Source organism: Cinclus cinclus, chromosome 1, assembly GCF_963662255.1.
Source record: "Cinclus cinclus chromosome 1, bCinCin1.1, whole genome shotgun sequence".
NCBI lineage: Eukaryota > Metazoa > Chordata > Aves > Passeriformes > Cinclidae > Cinclus > Cinclus cinclus.
This window is the reverse complement of record NC_085046.1, coordinates 59292736-59311520: the sequence shown is the minus strand read 5'-3', so window position 1 is coordinate 59311520 and position 18785 is coordinate 59292736. Positions and strand designations below refer to the sequence as shown.

Sequence of the window (18785 nt, the reverse complement as noted above, 5' to 3'; positions counted from 1 at the left end):
TTTTTTTTCCTTATTCTCCTCGCCATCCCATCATTGGTGCTCTGGGAAGGAAGTGAGTAAGCAGCTGCATAAAATTTAGTTGCCTGGGATTAAAACAGGACACATTCTTATTTTTGAGTAAATGCAGACATCTTTAATGCAGACATCTTTAATGCAGACATCTTTAATGCAGACATCTTTAATGCAGACATCTTTCACTATCATCTTTTTTGTCTTTGGTTGTTTCTTCAATTTTTTACAACCTGTTGCGCTACAAGAGTAGTGGTGGCCCATCTTACATTTGTTTCAAATTGCCAGAGACAAGTTAAGTTAATGTCAGACAAACTGTAATACTTCTTCTTTTTTGAAAGTTTTCTGAGCAGGGAGTTTTTGAATAGTTTTGTTTATTATTTCTTTATAGCATAGTGACCACCAAAAATATCACATTACTGGTTGTACTGCCATAAAGCCATTTCAGGTCACTTAATGAACTAATAGAAATAAGGGGAGTTTTTTATGCTAGAAAGTGTTATGTGGCTTATTCATAAAAGATTTTTTTTAACATGACAATGTGATGCTGAAGCCAAACTTTCCTATACCATGCCGTAAAAATTGACTAAAAGATAATTAAAAAATTAAAAATTTTATAAGCTTATGAAGAGAATATTTCTGTACAACATTTTATCAATGTAATTAATAGGCTGAACCAGATTTTGCATCATTACAGATGGCAGAGATAGCAGGCAATTGGTGTCCAGCACCACTTTCCTCATTTTTTATTCCCTGTGCAGTTATTTATACTGTCTTAACTTCTGAAAACAGTTGGAGGAAATTTTAAGTTCAAATACAAGTTTCTGACCAGTTCCTTTGGAAGTACTGTTTCCATAAAAAAGAAGGAAAGCATGTTATCATCTTTATGGGTATTTATTGCAGCAGTTAAATTGATTCATTTCACATTCTGAAAAACAGCACTCACAGTGTTATGCATAAATGTTGGGTTTTTTTCATACAATTGATGAATTTAAGGAACTAAATTAGTTCCTTAAATTTTAATTTGAGAAAATTTTCTCTCATTTACTTGACACCTCTGGGTTTTGGTTTGTATTTCAGGAACTGTAATTGGTGTTGTTATTTACACGGGCAAGGAAACACGAAGTGTAATGAACACATCCAATCCAAAAAACAAGGTAAGTTAGTCTTACTCTAGGATTGCCAGATTCTGTTCACAGAAAACTAAAAAAGATGTGTATCTAAACCCAAAAATCTAAAAGTTTTTATTGTGATGTGTTTCATTTGTGCTGCTTCCTTGAATTTTGGTACTGGAAGTTAATTCTGCCACTGTGTCCTTTTGAAAGTAAAATTATTCTTCCTTTAGCTAGGAGTGTTACAGGCAGTAATGGGGTCATTTGTCTTTGAAGTGTCCATGTTCATCTTCAGACCTTTGTAGTTCTGTCTCACAGCTAAATATTAATTTTCACTTCTCCAATATTATTTTACTGTAAAGTATTTGGCTAAACCTACACAGCAGTTTTAAGGAGTGCTTGTAACACACTAAAGTTTATTCAGGTTACCAGTTCCAGTCAGGACCCAGAACACTCTTTCAGGGATTTTTGCTTGCAATTAAAACATTTTCCAGAAATTTTTCCATCAAGAAGATACCAGAAGTTTCAGTGCTTCCTTCTGTGCAAGAGTCTTTCAGTTCTAAACAAAGCAAATAGCTCTTCACTTAATCAGTAATGTTTCTAATGTAAGTTGAGGAACACTCTGAATTTTAAAGAAATAAAACTTCAGCTGTGGGCTGTACCTTACAACCTGTGTTTAGTAAGAATATAATTATATTAAGAAAGGAAAAAATTATTGCAAGAGGTTTAGAAAAAAAAAATCAACTGTGACAGGTTGCCATTTTCACGCCATTCATAATAAGTTGCTCTGAGTAGGAACATCAAGAGTGAAATGATAATACAAGTTGCTTGAAGCAGTTATTGTAGTCCCCTGAGTATATTGATTTGTGTTTCTAATAAAAAGGTGCTTTTAAATGTCTCATTGACAGAGACAGGTGATATGTTCCATTACCAGGATTAAGATGGGCTTTTATTATTTTAATCTTCGTAACATGTATTTTAAAATAATAGAGTAAAATGGAACCAGAATGTTTATGGTATAAGGTTATTTTCTCTTCTACCTGATACAAAGATAAGCCCTTTAGTAACAGCATCTTTCTCTTAAGAATTCTGAACAACTTATGAGTAATAATTCTCACAGGTGTTTAAAATTAAATTATTTAGTGTAGTAAACTGATAGGGAAGTATGCATGAGTGTAACATGCGTTACCTAAATTCAGTGGATTCTGTGGATTTATTAGGTATTTAGCAAATGTTAAATTTTTTGTATATGGCTATTTCAACAATAGTGTTGGCAAGGAGATTTTGTCTCTGTGGATTGAACAACCATGTTTAAAGCAGTAACCAACATGTAACATGGCCAGTAAGGATTAATTTGGGAACTGAGAACAAGAAAACACAGCTCTCACAGCTGCATAAGTGATAAAATGGAGTACTGCACTGTAAAAAACACTGTCATAATTTTTAAGATGTAGTTTTAGCTGTACTTTTCTGTGGAGTCTGCATCTTACCGTCTCTGTCTTCTACCATGGGATGAGATTGGTTTGCATACTTTTATATGATAAGACATTTGCTGTCTGTAGGTGATATTTTGTGCTTGCTAGCCATGTAGAAGGTAGGCAAACAGTACTCAGTTCATTTCTCCTCTGTGTATTCGAGAATCTTCCCAGGTTTTCTCAAGCTTGATAGTAATGGTTACATGTGAGCTAGAGTAAGTAGCATTAGGACCCAATAGGAGGGTGAAGGGAGTCTAAAATAGCCTTTGAGAGTAGAAGTTACATTACATTTGAGCGATTAAAGATTTGAACATTAAAACAGAAATCTGCATCTAACTTGCTGAAACACAATTAAAATTAAATTGATTAATTGTGCTATTGCTGCAAACTTGAGAGGAAATAAGTCTGCAGCCTTTTCTGCTATAGGAAAGAATTGTTTGAAATACTGTTTGAAAATAGTTTGTCTTTCTCTGCTGCTCTTTGAAAACAAATAAAAATAACTTTTCAGAGATTTTCCTGTACAATGTGTTGATACTCTCTTCTTGGGACCATAGTTCAGTGATGCTGTTGTCTTCTTTCTCTGGGAGAAAGCAAACACTGAGATCTATGATTCCCAAATTACACTGTTAAACTGAAACTCATATGTCCAGAGATTAGCAAGAAATACATGAGTCCTACTCTTTTATCAGTCCTCTCTTCATTGAAATATGGATAAGTGCTACAGTTGTAGTTGTTGCTGGAGAATAACATTACTGCTGTACTTCATACTGTAAATTAATTTTTTCTAGTGGTAGATTTTTAGTTTTCCTACTTAACGGTAGATGCTTTTTGAATGAACCAATATTAAAATTTAGACATCTGGACCTGCTATATAAACACCCAGCAAAAGACTAAAACTGGAATAAGTTTAGGAAAACTTGCATAAGAAACAATGTGAAATTTATGTACCTGTTCAAGCATTGGATTTATCTGTATGTTAAACTTAGAAGGATTTATTGTGTTTGCTGAAGTATTTAGTCATTCAAGCAACAATTTTCTTAACTTAAAGTCAACAGTTACTTGTTTTATTACAATTGTAAAAATTGTTTCATTGCCTAAGGATGCAGACAGTCTGAAAAACACAAACATAGAGAGCATAGAATTTTCTTAATGGATCAATTCAATATGTTTTTAATTCCAACAATATAAAGAAAAATTATTTCTGGCAAGGTTTAATTTCATTCTAAAATGATATATGTTCTGTGTTTCAGATAGATGTGGAAGTAGTAACATCAACATTATAGTGTAATGACTCTCTGCATTTTACCTCATTGGCAGTCACATCAGCTTACTCAGGAATGCATTTCCAGCCTTTAAAGAAAAAAAAATCAGATTGAATTGTGCTCCTCACAATGCTGTAATCAGCAATCAATCCTATTTGGATAGATATTCTTAAACCTTGGCTTTCTGGATGAAGTTGGACTTGTCAATGCTAAAGGTCATTTATAGGTCTTAATTAACCAAGAGGGAAATTAACAAACTAAGGTTATTTATTTATTTTGTCTGGCATTTTTCAATGTTCTCATTCTTCCCTATTTAAAGTGCAGAACAGTATTTTGTTATCTAAATTCAGAGCTGCTTTTGCAGCTTTGGTCTTCATAGAAAGCAAGACTGTTGGTGCAGCCTTTCTGCAAATGTGACTTTTTTCCATCAATGGAAGCAGAATTTGGGGGTAAAGTTAAAAAAACACAGTATCCTTGGCAGGAGATGGAAATAAATTCAGGGGAATGTATTTTGGGTACTAAGATTGAAGCATTAAAATTTCTTGGATATTGCAATATATATACACACAGAATGTGCACATTAATGCATCACAATTAGTAGAAATTATCTTAAATGGAACTCCTGAGATATCAGTAGCCTCTCTAAAGAAGCTACAGCATGTAATCTGCCTAGTGTGCTTCAGATTAGTATAAAAATAGTTTTAATGTTGCTAATCCTTAAAAGCAGCATTCAAAACACTTCCCTCTCCCCCCCCCCTTACTTTATGGAATTCTTCATCTGCTGTTAAATTTTAACATCAGAAGTAAAACTTCATAGTTACCATTTCGTGTTCATCAAAACAGTAATAGTGTTTTTACCCTAATTCTTAACTATCCTGAAAGCTAACTGCTCTTGTGGTTCCTGCTTTTGTTGCTTGTTTGCTGTTTTGATTTGGCTTTTTTAACAAATTAAAACCTCAAAAGGGTTGTTGAGTTTTTTCCTTTCCATGTGTATATGTTGCCCTTGGTTATTTGAAAATGGCCTTGCTATTCTGGTAAGCTGAGGCAAATTGGTTTGCTGCTCTCTCTCTGTCTCTCATTCTTTTTCTCCTTCCACAAAATTTCTTCCTGGTGTTTTCTGACCAGATTTACTTCTCTGTGTTTAAAAGGCTTTTATCTAGGCTCTTTGTCCCCTTTTTGAGGATGATTTTTGAAAAATATTTGCTAGAAAATAACACCCTTCCCTCCAGTTCTTTATTTGCAGTGAAATGGAGTGGCAGGAGCAGATTCATGTGTTCCCAGAAACTGATGCCAGTTCACCAATTTCCCTGTTCAGCATAACTTTTTCAATACTAAAAACATATGCTTCTTCTACCTTAATGCATTTTTGGGAACTTTAATAAATTAGGCTGTCCAGCATCTTGTTAGTGGCATTAGTAAGTCATTCTTATCTATTCTACCCCAAAGGCTGACATTTCTAAGTCAAATTTGCATTTCTGTTCAGAGCTTCATAAGGGCATTGACTTCATCCTGCTGCTGCATTGTTGTGCAAGAGCCCAGTAATTCCATGTGCATATTTTTTTTGCTTGCATTTTTGTTTTAATTGATAATTTGATGTTCATAGTCTATTTGAGAAGAATGTCTTTCTCTGGCTGTATGTTGGAAGGGTCAGGGTAAGAGTAGAACAGTGGAAACTGTTACATGGCTCTTCATGGCAAATGTTAAGGATTTATATGATAAAATGTTTATGCAGCCAGCCCTTTATATTGGAGTATAGTCTGCTGTAGTTAATCCTCCTAAAAACTTGTCTTGGTATTGGATAAAATTGAGAAAAAAGCTGTCACCTACAGGTAGTATGCACTCCCCATACTTAGTTTGTCTCCTGACACAGAGCTTCTGTCCAAGAAAGTGCTTAACTACCAGCTTCTCATGAAGTATGAGAATCCCTCTCTTGGTGTACAGGAGAATTTGTGGGACTAGGCCACAGGGAAATATATATAATGCAGTGTTGTTGATGCTTTTCTCTCCATGTGCTGTCATCTCTGAGCAAAGGAAGGAGAGTAGCACCTTGAAAAGCCTAGAGTGTCTCAGCAAGAAGGATGGAACAGTGTTAGGTAAGGAGGAAGACAAAAGGTATTTTTCTTTAAAAGTTTGGAAAGAAAGGGCTAAATGGCAGAGGAGGCATCTTTGTCATTCCAAAATTAGAACGGAATAGTAGGAATGTTGATGCTTGGAAACAGTCAGCAGTGTTTTGGCAAACCAAGAACAAAATTTGTGTGTCCTTTACTCTGAGACAGAGAGAACATCTACCTACTATAATTATCATTAACACCATTAACTGAAATAGCAAGAGTGTCAAAGTGGGAATTTCAATCCTTAGATGACTAGTGTGGAAAAAGCATAATTCCACATAAAGGAGCTAAGGTTTTCCATTTTCTTTGATATATAGAAAATTGGAAGAATGCTAGATTTATACCATGATTTTAAGACAATAAGAAAACAGTAAGACAAAGTCTTGATTTAATTCCTTGTGTGTATATGTAGACAGAAATCAGTTAATGCAAACAGTCTGTTGTGCTGGGGGGTTTTGTACACTCAAGTATTTTATTTATAGCTGCTTCTTTTCAGAGACTTGGTGGGGCACTTTTATCCACATTAGCAATGCTTTTCAAGTAGTGGTGTATATATTTTTATTCTCTTTACATTGTTCTCCTCAAAAGAAATAAAATGGTAGTACTACAAATGGAAAACTCAGGCATGAGAGACAGAGGAGGTGGGGTGGGGGAAAAATGGAAGAGCCACAAAAGAAACAGGAAGCTGAGAGTGGTCAGTTTAAGGTATTCAACTGTAAAATTTCTACAGGGTTAAATTTATTCCCTATTATAAAGCAATAGAATGATAAAAACTGATCTGTACCAGAATGTGAATGACAACCCACAAGCCATGTCTAACTTGGAATCCTAAACTCTTGTGATTTTCATCAAGAATGTTACTTGATGTTCTGTGATCTCTCTCTCCCCATTTTGGAGACTCCCATTAAAAAGTTGCTTGGATTTTGTCATCAGTATTTTTAGAACATGTGTAGATTAGAGTTTGTCTCAGTAGTTCAATGTCATTTTGCAGTGATGTTTAAGGAAGGATCAATGGTAGACTATGCAGTTTCTGAAGTACTCTATTATTCTATTAAAATAGATTAGCCTCACAAAATAGAATAATTCTTAAAATGGATCAAGTTATGGAATAGCAACAGCCTGCTATTCAGCTTATTCACCAGAAATCACATGTATTTTACCTGTGGCAGTCTAGTCTAAAATGAATTATTTGTGGTAAAATAAAGAAATCGTTTGAAATGTTGTCATTCTACAAGAGACAGTGCAATAGGGAGATCCTCTGCACATTTGGCTTGTGTGGAATATCCCAGTAAGCTCTCAAAGAGGCAGACCCCGAGGGCTATTTCCTCTCAACTGCTGCCTCCACTGCTGCTGATCAGCTGAGGGAGTTTGCTTTTACCTTTACATTTCTACTTATGGCTTTGCTGGCATTCAGAATTTAATCATGCCCTTGGCAAAATGTGGCTGCTGGGAGGTGGAAAGGGTAAGGGCAAAGGACGTGACCTCTCAGAGGGCACTTGGAACCCATCCCATGGCTTAGGACTGCACCACTTTCGGAAAGCTCTACCTGCGATGCCTTGCTGGCAGAGAGTGAGCCAAAGTGGTGGTAACCAAAATACTGATGTTGTGGAAGGAGGTTGTTGTGTGTTTTCCTACATTAGGGTTATGTTCTGTGCACTGGGTGTTTGTTAATAAGAGCAATGTACTACAGTCAGTACGTTGTTGTGGTTTGTTTCTTTAGTGTGTGTATTTTATCGGAAATCTGAAACTTTATTTTTGGAATAATTTTTTTCCTTAGCTAAGATCCATGCAAATACATTTCTGAAATGTGCAGTTCCAAAAACTTGATGCTGCAACTGTGTAGAAAGTCAGATGCGCCTAAGGTCCTTATGAACTCTAGTTGTTATTAGGAAAAGCCTATATAATTTGTCTTTCGCATTTTTTATGATTTCTGCAGTTGTTTTAATATTTTACTGAATAAGCTTAATTTTTTCCAATATGGAAAGGAACTATATAAGAAGGAATAGAGATATTAGTTTGAGTTTAGATGGGTAAGTTCAAAGTATATTGATTATTATTTTTTACAGTTATTATGAAAGAGGGATGTCCTAAACGTCAGAAACTAGGATGTTTAAGACCTGCAGAGCATTCTTAGAATAAATGCTCTTCGGATTTTCACAACTCATATTTGGATGTTTTACAAGCATTAATTATTGTTTACTGTCATCATTGGACAGCCCTCTCTTGGTGTAGAGCAAGTTTTAAAAAAATCTTCTGATGTTTTAATTTATGCTACTCAATAATTCATGCAGCTGAAGTCTCAAGTATTTCTCTAATTACTGGAGGCTCAGAAACCATTATGATTCACGTGACTTAGTCTACAGTGATGGATATCTAGAGGGAAAGGAAAGTTTTCTCCATATATGGACATAGTATTTGTTTTGATGTAGGCTGAACATAGTGATCATAACTAAGATAGTTTACTACTGAGTTGTGTTTGCACTCTTGAAGTAATGAGCTTGTCATATTCTTAACAAATACAATCTTTTCCCTTCTTTTTTACCTCAGTTCAGAGAGCAACCCTGTCAATACATTCAGCATTAAAATCAACATTCCAGCTTGTACCAGATGAAAATAATGTGGTTTAGATTGTGGATTAGTTTGTAGAGTTAATTGCTCTTCATATTCTTAAAGCTCATTCCCTTCCCATCATATCGTTTGGAATGTATCCCAAAATACTGTTTATACAAAATAGCATTCAATTTTATTTTTTCTATGATTTGGACACATTGTGGAATCTTTTCTTAATCTCATAGTCTTCAAGGCATCCAGTTAAATATTTTCTTTTGTAAAAGCAAAGATAGATGGCTTGTGACTCAGCTCAAGAAAGAAAATAAGATTCTTACTGATGCCTGCTGGGTTTGAAGGTTAGGAGGGATAGGCTTTTTGTTTGTTTGTTTGTTTTTTTCCTGCCTATCATATAGAGCTCTTGTTCTAGTCTTAGTTTGACAGTGGTTGGACAGTTGTTTATTTCAGGTTTTTCAAAAGAACCGTTGGAAAACTTTTTGATGCATATTTTTGTGATGTGATTCCCTCCTGTATGCATGGTCTCTGGAAGAGATACAGCCAGCACTGGTCCTCTGCTTTGTATTCAACATACCTTTTTTCTGACTACTGTCCTCCTTGCCTTTTTCTGCTTCTCCATCCTATTACTCTGGTCTGTCTAATACTTTTACTAGTTCCTTCCTTCCTTCCTTCCTTCCTTCCTTCCTTCCTTCCTTCCTTCCTTCCTTCCTTCCTTCCTTCCTTCCTTCCTTCCTTCCTTCCTTCCTTCCTTCCTTCCTTCCTTCCTTCCTTCCTTCCTTCCTTCCTTCCCTCCTTCCCTCCTTCCTTCCCTCCTTCCTTCCCCCTTAACCTATTTAGCCCTGCCACCTTCCTTTTAAAGCTCCTTTCATTGCAACTCATGTATCTTTCATCTTCTCTGCTGTTGAGTTTTTGGCTTTAACTTGTGAATGCATGGTTGATTTTTTTAATAGTTTTATGCATGGAAGAGATTCCCCATAAGCAGCTGAGTAACCATTTCATCGACCTTATCTATACATACTTTTGGAATTCCCAAAGGTTCTCTGGCTGTATGTCCACCTCTTATTTTGACTTTTGGGTGTTTGTTTCAGCTATTACTGTATCATTACTTTCTACTTTGCACTCAAATCAATTTGTCTGTTCCTTGGCTTGCTGGGGTAGTTTATGCAGTACCTAGTGCAGGGCTGTGTTCCATCTAAGGGGATCTCACGCTCGATTTGCAGCTAAAAAAAAGGAAGCAAATTTGGATGTATTTATAAATTTGGAGATTGTGGGAATTAATTTTTGCAAATGAAATACACTTAATTGTGTTTGAGCCGCGAAACAGCACTTTCAAGGGCACTGGTAGAAGTGTGGAGGGGTACCCATTAAAGTGTTGTATTCCATGTATGAATCTTCCCCTGGCCTTTTTTCCTCTTGCACTGAAGCATGTATTCAGTCAGTATCTTATTCTTGCACTGAAGAAAAAGTGTGTTTATGTAGCACCTCCTTTGGGACACAAGTTTGAATTGTTTAGCAAATAAATTAGCTGATGTTCCTACTTGCTTTGTAATGACTCTCCCCATTGTGAGGTTAAGATATGCTCTGTATGCACTGTTTTATTTTTAAATGTATTTAATTCTGTAAGCTCTAGGTGAGCTTTTAATGCCTTGTGTAATATTTTATATTCTATTTTGACCTTCCAATTTTCTTTGAGGCCCTGAATAATTTATTTCTAAGTACTGAAGAGTTTTATGGTTGCACTACACAACAGTTTCCTTGTGGAAGGTCTACTAGCTTCCAATGACCCTTAGCTGCCATCTGGTACAAATTCAAAGTGCTTCTTTCATCTGCTGCTAATTGCTGTCACCTGCATATTGCAGTCACTGAGCAACTTGGAGTGCAGTAAAGCAGGAGGCATACAGCTTCGTATAGCTGCATCTATCCATAACACCCATGATTTCTTTATTAATAGTAATTTAATAATAAAAGAAGTACATGCCTTATGAAATGGTATGAATTAATATAAATGACATTTCATGTTTATTTTAGTAACTTTCAGGGTTTAATCTGACATTCAAAAATGTGTGTAAATTTGTATTATAAATATATTTATTATTTCGGTATTCTTCAGCCTGTTTATTCTGCTGAGATTGTTCAAACTGAATCTTACAGAAGAGTTCTTTAATCTTTTTTGTAAGCTGATAAGCTTTAGTCAGGGCACTAGCCTACAGCACCATATTATATTAATGTATTTTACTTGTAATTTAGAGAACAAGAAGAATATCCTGATCTGAAGGCTAAACTGTCCCCTGTGGCACTCGCACAGCTGATAATCGTGAACTAGAAAGATGTGTATATCAAATAGTTTACAAAATGAAGCCAGCTGTGTTTCCCTACATACTGTGGCTTCCTGACATGCATCATTAAACCTTATTAGCTACTTCCTTTTACAAAGATTCTTGTAGTCTTGAACATTGCATATTAACATTTTCTGCCCCTCCAACTGGAAATTATTTGCTTTATTGTAGAGTGTCAACTTTCTGATACGCGTTCTAATTGGTACTTTGGAGTATAATCATAGTGAAATACCACTCCGTGCATTTCTTTATTTGGAAAATTAATACAGACCTTTTCATTTCATCTGTCAATCTGTGCAACTTTTCACACAATTCCCAACTGTTGGGATTGCTTGTAAACCATTAAGTATGAAATGGTTCATAAAACGTCTTTAAGAATATAAACATAAAAAGGAGGAGTTGACTTTTATGGTAAGATTTTTTTGTTATTGTTGCTTGCTTAATAGAAATAAAGCTATTTCAGCTGATAAATTTAATGATGTAAAAAACACCAAAAGTGTAGTGATATTATAATAAGTTAATTTTTGTTGTTCAGATGAGGCTTTGTTTAATAAAACCACTGTCTTCCACACATGCACGCACCACTTGATTGCTGAATTCTGATAATGAAATTCAGCTCTTAAACCTTAGGAAAGCAGAATTTTTAAAATATTAATCTCTCTGTGGGTAAAAAGAGATTTTGGAATTTAGTGCAAAAATCAAAATATGTATTATGTATATGCCTTTGTACATATTTACAGCTCTTTTGTTTATCTGACCAGGAAGACAATTAAATACTTCCAATCTCTATGCACAACATTATGGAAAATTTTATTCCAGAATATTATTTGTTTTTATGATCCCAAGAATAATTGCAAAGCAACATGTTCTGTTAATTGTCTGGAAACATCTTGTGTTTATTTTAGGACAGGAGGCACTATTAACACAGATATTATATAGGTTATTAATAGCATGCAACTGTACAAAGAAGAAAATCAAGAACCATCCTAAAATTTTTTTTTGTTGATATTCCTCATCTAAAAAGTTTGATATTTGTTTCAGAAGGATAGTTTTATTTGTAAACACATTGATGGATTAAAATTGAGCTAGAAATTCTAGATTTCAGGTCATAATTTCTACTATGTATTTGAGTCAGAAAATTTATGTTTTTATATAATACTAGTAAGAAGTCACATGTCAAATCTTATCTAGAAGTCTTTTTTGAGAAGATTTGTTTTGCCTGTGCTTTAAATTGTTGTAGACATTTGCTCTGGATTTATTTTGGGCGTTTCTACTCAGACTTGAAGAAGGCTCACTCCCCTTTCTTTGGCATTTTACCCTATATTCTGACATTTAATTAATCTTTTCGGCAACTCCTGCTGATTCCCCACTGTATGGAGCAGCTTTCAAGCTCTTGTTTAATTTAGAAGTAAAAATAAAACCAAGTTTTTCTTTCAATATGTATCTCAGGCGTTTTGAAACATTTCTTCTCAGTTTGCAGGCTAACAGGATTTTATACTTGGGATTAGCTAGAGGCAGGACAAAAGTTCGATGCAGTCAAAATGCTCTTTCTCAGTTCCTGCCTCACATGGTTTTCCATTTATTCTTTAATATTATTATATGTAAATATACATCCATATTCCTTATGAACAGAATTCAGATGTCAATGCTTTGAAACAAACTTTGAGATGCTTTGTGTGGTTATTCATTTTTTAACACGATTTCCTGTGCAAGAATACCTGGGTGGTTGTGTTTGTATCTGGACCTGTGCTGAGACAGGTTTAATGACAGACATGGAGTATACATAGCAGAGGAGGAGGGAGGTAGAAATGCTCCACCAATTGATGAATCACTGCATACTGCCAATTTTATTTCCTCCTTTAAGAATTTTTATTCATTCTCTTGCACTTTTTGGCCAATACATCTTCTGAAAGTTTCCTCAGTCACTTTTATAATCTGTGTTGTATCTACTGTATTACTTTACTTATATTTCCACAAAAAAGGTTGCAGCTCTGATTTCTACTACTGATTTCTATTACATCCATTTCTGTGGCTTAAGCACCAACTTAATGTATCAGTATTTCTCACTGAAGTTTTTTTCCCAATTTTCATTAACTTTTAAAATAACAAGGAGTAATAAAATAAAATGGGTGTAATTTACCTGTAAAGAAATTTTTTAAATGCACCTCTCAATTTTACCTTGAGTTAAGATGGAAGGAAAACATGTCCTTTTAACTATCTTTAAAATATATCCTTTTAACTGTCTTTAAGCTTACTTTCAGTTTGGGATAAAATGAAATTGTGGAATTTTAAAATAAGCTTAGACTTTCTGGATTCTTGGCTTAATTTATTTAATTATATATTTAATGGAAAAATTGCCATGTGTTTTGATAAGCTTAGCTCTGACCTCTCTTACCTCAGCCCTGCAATGTGAGATTAAACTCATTACAAAATGTAATAATCTCTGCTAATAGCTTAATCCAGCTAGTCTATGAGGAGATGAGTTACAAACACCTTTTTTTGAATGTGGAGTAAGAAAATTTCAGATTTTTTAGGTATACATTTTTCAGTATTCAGTTTCAAGGATGTGTTTGAAAAACTTCTAAGGTTCTCATACCGTTTATGAAATATTATTAAATATATAGTGTGCCATATATAAAAAGCACACATTCACTCCCCACTATGAAAATACTACATTTGTGCAATTTTCTATTTGAAAAAGCTATTTGGACCAGTTGGCCACATGGTCTGAAGTGTCAATGTATTACTATTCCCAAAATTTATGGAAATGAAAGAGCTAGCTGGTGCTGTCCATTTGTTGGGTCCCTCTTGTAATTGCTCTTTTCTTGAAGGAACTATTATGTGTTCCTGGGCTGTTTATTTTTTACATGCATCTCAAATTTTTTGCATTTATTTCTATATATGCAAATTCTACACAATAAAAGTTTTGGAACCATTTCTCCCTGTGCTAATTTTGCACTTGTTTTGGTACAGCTAATTATCTTAATCTGTGAGAGAGTAAATCATGGTTTTTTTAACCTACTCATATTTGATAAAATGCCATTTCCATTGAGTGTGTTTTAATAATAGTGTGTAATGTGTAAAGCTGATTATTCTGTATTCTGACCCTTGAAAGACCTGATTACATGACAGCATCCATAGAAAAGTCTTGGGTTGAAGCCAATGGCCAACCTTAAAGAAGATATAAAAAGCACATATGAAATATAAATCTGAAGATAATGTTCCAGTGTAAAATCAAGCACCTTTAAATCCTGCTTTTCCCCCACCCCTGAGAATTCCATGTCTTAGCAATATTGATCAGATATAAAGAGGATTGTGAGTGCTTAGAAACTGTAAACGTGTTGTGCTGTGTACCTAGATTTTTTAAATTGAAAAAAAAAACAAAAAACAACCCCGATGAATTAAGAGCTTCACTGTGTGAATGCTTTTGGTTGTTGAAGTTTCCAGTAGGACTAGTTATCTTAGATTGCAGAAGTAATTATTCTAATTGATGGGTGGTCTTGAGAAAATGTTTTCGGCTGGTACCTTTTAATAAGAGGAGGGTATGTTTGTAATACAGCACCGTCCGTGTATGGGTAGGGAATTTAAGGAGCTGTTAACCATTTCTATTTCTTAATATGCTCTGTCCACGTTCTAATCATTCGCGTTCGTGACAAATCGGTAGCCAGTTCGGAGAGCATATGGTCGCGCAGCATCTGACTGCCGCTGCTTGAAGGAGCCCGTCTGCGACTGGGTAAAGGTGTATGGAGTGTGGCGTTTTGCTGCGGAGGAGATGGAATAGTCTGAGCGCAGATCCGGAGTGTCAAAGCCCAGCAATGAATGAGCTGCGAGCGCTCCTCGCCGGACGCGGGGCTGCCGGGGCAGGCTCCGTGCGGCGGGCGCGGGCGCGGCGCCCTCTGCTGACCAAAGCGCGCACGGCAGCGCTGCCCGCCCCAGCCTGCCCATCCCGCCTTCGGGCCAGCCGGAGCAGCAGCCAAATATCCACGGCTCGGCTTCATTGCTCCGCGTAAAGGCTCCTTCTAAGAACGAACATCAGACTGAAGAGTATTTAGAGGCAGTGCTGTAGTTTACCGAGCCGCAAAAGTGTTAATGAAAGCCAGATTTATAGTCAGCAGGACATTAAGAATGAGTCGTGTTCCGTTTCTCTCATTGGGATCGTGTGAAACAGAATGTGTTACTACAGATAGAGTAAATCGTTGGCATTCAGGTAAACCAGGATACAGCTGAAAAAGAAGACACACTTAGGAAGGTTATGAAATCTGTGACATTTGACAAAACGAGTGCCTTAATTCAAACAACTGAGCCCTACTGAAGTGCAGTTGTGGAAATAGCTCACTTACAGATTTTATTGCAGTAGACAACTTAGAGAGCTAAACACCTCTAAAATCCTGGAGAGGACTCTCGACCTTCAGTGTGAGTATCCAGACTCAGATGATGTTGAGTCTGGAAAAGGCAACAGTGTGAAATGGATGAATAAATGAGGAAGAGAGAGAAAGAACGGTACGAGTCTTTTTTTTTTTTTTTTTTTTTTTTTTTTTTATTTAGCATTATAGATATTTTTGCTTCCAAAAGGAAATACTGCTTCCAAAAGGATTAGTTTATTTAAAAAAAAAACAAAAATATTCATTTATGAATAGTGTGTTAAAGTAAGTCCAGGCAAGTCGGAAGGGTCATTTCAAAACATAATAAAAGTATTCTGCTTTTAAGAGCATTTAAGCCTCTGGTTTGGTTTTGAATATGCATTAAAACACTACGAAAATGTACTTGAGTTTCTCTTTCATTGGATAGTAATGTATTTCTTCTTAAGTTTTAACATTTCTGCTGTTTTCAATGCCTATGCGTTGGAGATGGACAGATATATGTAAGAATACAGAGAAGCAATTGTAATTTATTTCTTTGAGGATACAATCAACACCATCTAAAATTATTTGTTGAAATCAGTGTAGAAATGATGTAATTCAATTCCATAAAACTACAGTACTAACATGATACCAAATATTTCAGTTTGCTCAAAGGTTCGGTTTCATGAAGGATGAATGTTTTTTTTGGCAAGGTAAGACAGAAAATGTTACTGGAATCAAATTAACTATTTTTTGGTAATTACTTCTGCATAAGTCCAATGGAGTAGACTAAACATTTCAGTTTTACCAATTTAAGTAGGCCAGTCCTCCCCTTGCATTATTGCTCAATTCTAAAATGAATAGAACTTGGAAAAGGTTGTTAGTGCTTCAGAAAATGTTTTCAAGGTTTCATTGTTGCTCTTGCAGCTCAACCAGTGATGAGACCATGCTTGAAAATTGATAGCAGAAAAAGCAGGGGGGTAACATTTTTTACTAAATGGTCACTTTTTATATTTTTCTGTTTTCTTTGCTTTTCTCACCTTTGAATGAGAAAGATACTGATTAAACAGTGTACCATACGGTATGCAGGATTTGGTAGGTTTGACATTAATCAAGTCAGGTCTGTAGAAAAACATGTTTGTGCAGACCATTGCTTGAGTACAGGGAATTAAGGCAAGAGGCTTGCTAAACCTGAATTTACTTATTTTGATTTATAGTTATATTAGCTTAATGTTGTTACCTGGATTGCTGAGCAGCCAAGACTTTGAACCATAGGAATTAGGAGACTTAAGAAGGAAGAAACATTTACAGATTCCAAAGTTGCTCTTTGTGGTTTTAGTGTCAAAGATTAAGGTAGATAGATAAGGATGTGTCGCTTTATTTAGCCTTTAAACACAGATTAGGAATCTCTTATTTCTAGGGACTATAGGGAGGGTTTAACAGATTATTGAAGAAAGTCATGGGGGTTTGGATAAATGCAGCTGACTGTATAGTATAATCTATATAAATTCTTTTATATATGATGGAATGCTACTAATCATTTTTGTTATGCAAACCTTGTTTTTTTCATCCTGCAACTGAAAGATGTAGTATTAGAATTTTAGTATTTTTAAATATTTATTGTTACATACCTCTTACATCTAAGTGTAGGCTGCAATTAATGGAAACATATATAATATAGTAGTATTCAAGGCTTAATAAATTAATTTCAGAGCATGTGTTAAAAGTATGAAAGACAATTTTTATGTTTATGGTGCAAATTAAAATCCAGGTCCCTCTCAAACATGCATACCATGAAATTTCATTGTAGTCAATGTAGTGTTTGGCAGTGCAGAACCAGACTGATTACTGAAATATAATTACCTTTGTGCAGGAATTTGGTTGCAGGGGGGAAGTCTGTCCTAAGACTGTGCCTTAATACTTCAGTAGTATTAAAGCAGGGCACTTAAAGGCTATTCATGAGCAATTATTTCTAATGCACTTTAAACTGTAATTGAAAAAAAAAATGGCTGCACTAGACTAGTTTGAGAAATCTTTGCCATTTTGTAACATTTAATTATCAAATTTTGCATTTCAGTATCCTAGCAATTTAGCAGTTCTCATTTTCAAAGTAATATACGTCTTATAGGGCTAAAATAATTGTTCTGTTGCTACAATAGCTGCAGAAGATAACCTTTCCTAAAATTTAAGCGTCTAGGGCAGGAAAAGCAATATTGTTGTTCAGATTGTATTTCAGTAACTGGAAGAGTTTTGTGTTTTCAACTTTTTAATTAAATTAAGATTTTTCTCATAAGATAATGAATTATACCTTGTGGCCCAAAATGTGAAGTGTAGACTTTGAATCATTCCCTCATTCAAAAAATGAAGTATTTTAAAAACTTGTCAGCTTTTTTTACCATGCAAGTAGACAATTGATGGTATAAGCTATTACTTTATTGAGAACCATTAGCTATTTAAAACTCTGTGCATAAATTAAAGAGGAGCTAAATGGATTTGCAGTTGTTGCCATTAGTAGCATTTTAAATTATACAGGCAATTATTGTGTTCATTTTCATTATCGTAGAGCAGCCCCTTTGCAAAACTATTGTGGTTTTCTTAGACATTATGCGCAAATTTTCCCTTGGAGATTAAAATTTCCAGTGGTGTGTTTAATTTGTTAAGTTGTTTCAAATAGAACAAATATTATGACAAGTAGAAGAAAAATTGTTTTACTAATATAGGAAATAGCAATAAACATGGAATATTACTCCAATTCTTAATTCATCTATTTCTAATATTTTCATTGCTATCCTAGTTACTATTTTCCAAAGAAAAGAAATAGCTTTGTTAAGATGGCATATTTTACAAATGCATTGTTAAAATCACAGTATATACAAAATTACTTTACCAATATTCAGATGAATTTTAGAGAATGTTAATGAATTTTTACATGAAATTTATCTGGATAGTTCAACAGTGTTTCATTAGTTGACTGCAGAAATTGTTTAAGTGGAAAGGCACAGAACTAAACTAATTAAGCATTTTTTAGTACATTGGAATAACTAGTTTTTGAGAAATGGAGAATGCATTTCTATTAAAACTTTCTTTGTGTGCCTTCTTAAGTAGGATTTTGCAATTGTCTTCATTTACTGTAGCAAATAAAAATATTAACATTTACTCTGCCCAGTAGCATGATCCATTTTGGAAAGAATGGCATTATTAGTAGCAAATCAAGTGTTCTTGAGCAAACGATTTATTGTGTGAAAAAATTTTCAGCATCAACTTTTTTCTTGTCATAATACCACTCCAAACACACTTTTGTTGGGTCCCAAATTTAAATTCACATCTGTCTTCATCAATTAGAAAGGTATTAATGCTTTGAGTTAGATACATATCAGTGTGCAGTGGACTAAATTTAATGTTTCTGTCCTAAAAGTGGCATTCTTTCCAAAGAAGCTCTTTATTCGTTTCTGTTCTGGGGTGGGGTTTTTTATGGGGGGGGGGGGGAGAGGGGAGAGATAGGCTTTCACTACCATGATGCAGGGGAAAAAAGTGTGAGGTAGTAGTTATGCATATTGCCAGACAGTGATTCTTTA

At 34.8% G+C, this 18785-nt stretch overlaps 1 protein-coding gene across 4 annotated transcripts in view; it reads left to right on the top strand.

The window, feature by feature from the left end:
* Window positions 1–18785, top strand: part of ATP9B (ATPase phospholipid transporting 9B (putative)) — a 151601-nt gene that overhangs the window by 81125 nt on the left and 51691 nt on the right. For all 4 annotated transcript variants that reach the window (XM_062514181.1, XM_062513456.1, XM_062512636.1 and 1 more), the window contains exon 11: window positions 1090–1166. In XM_062514181.1, the coding sequence (XP_062370165.1) occupies window positions 1090–1166 (77 nt within the window). The remainder of the gene's footprint in view (window positions 1–1089; window positions 1167–18785) is intronic.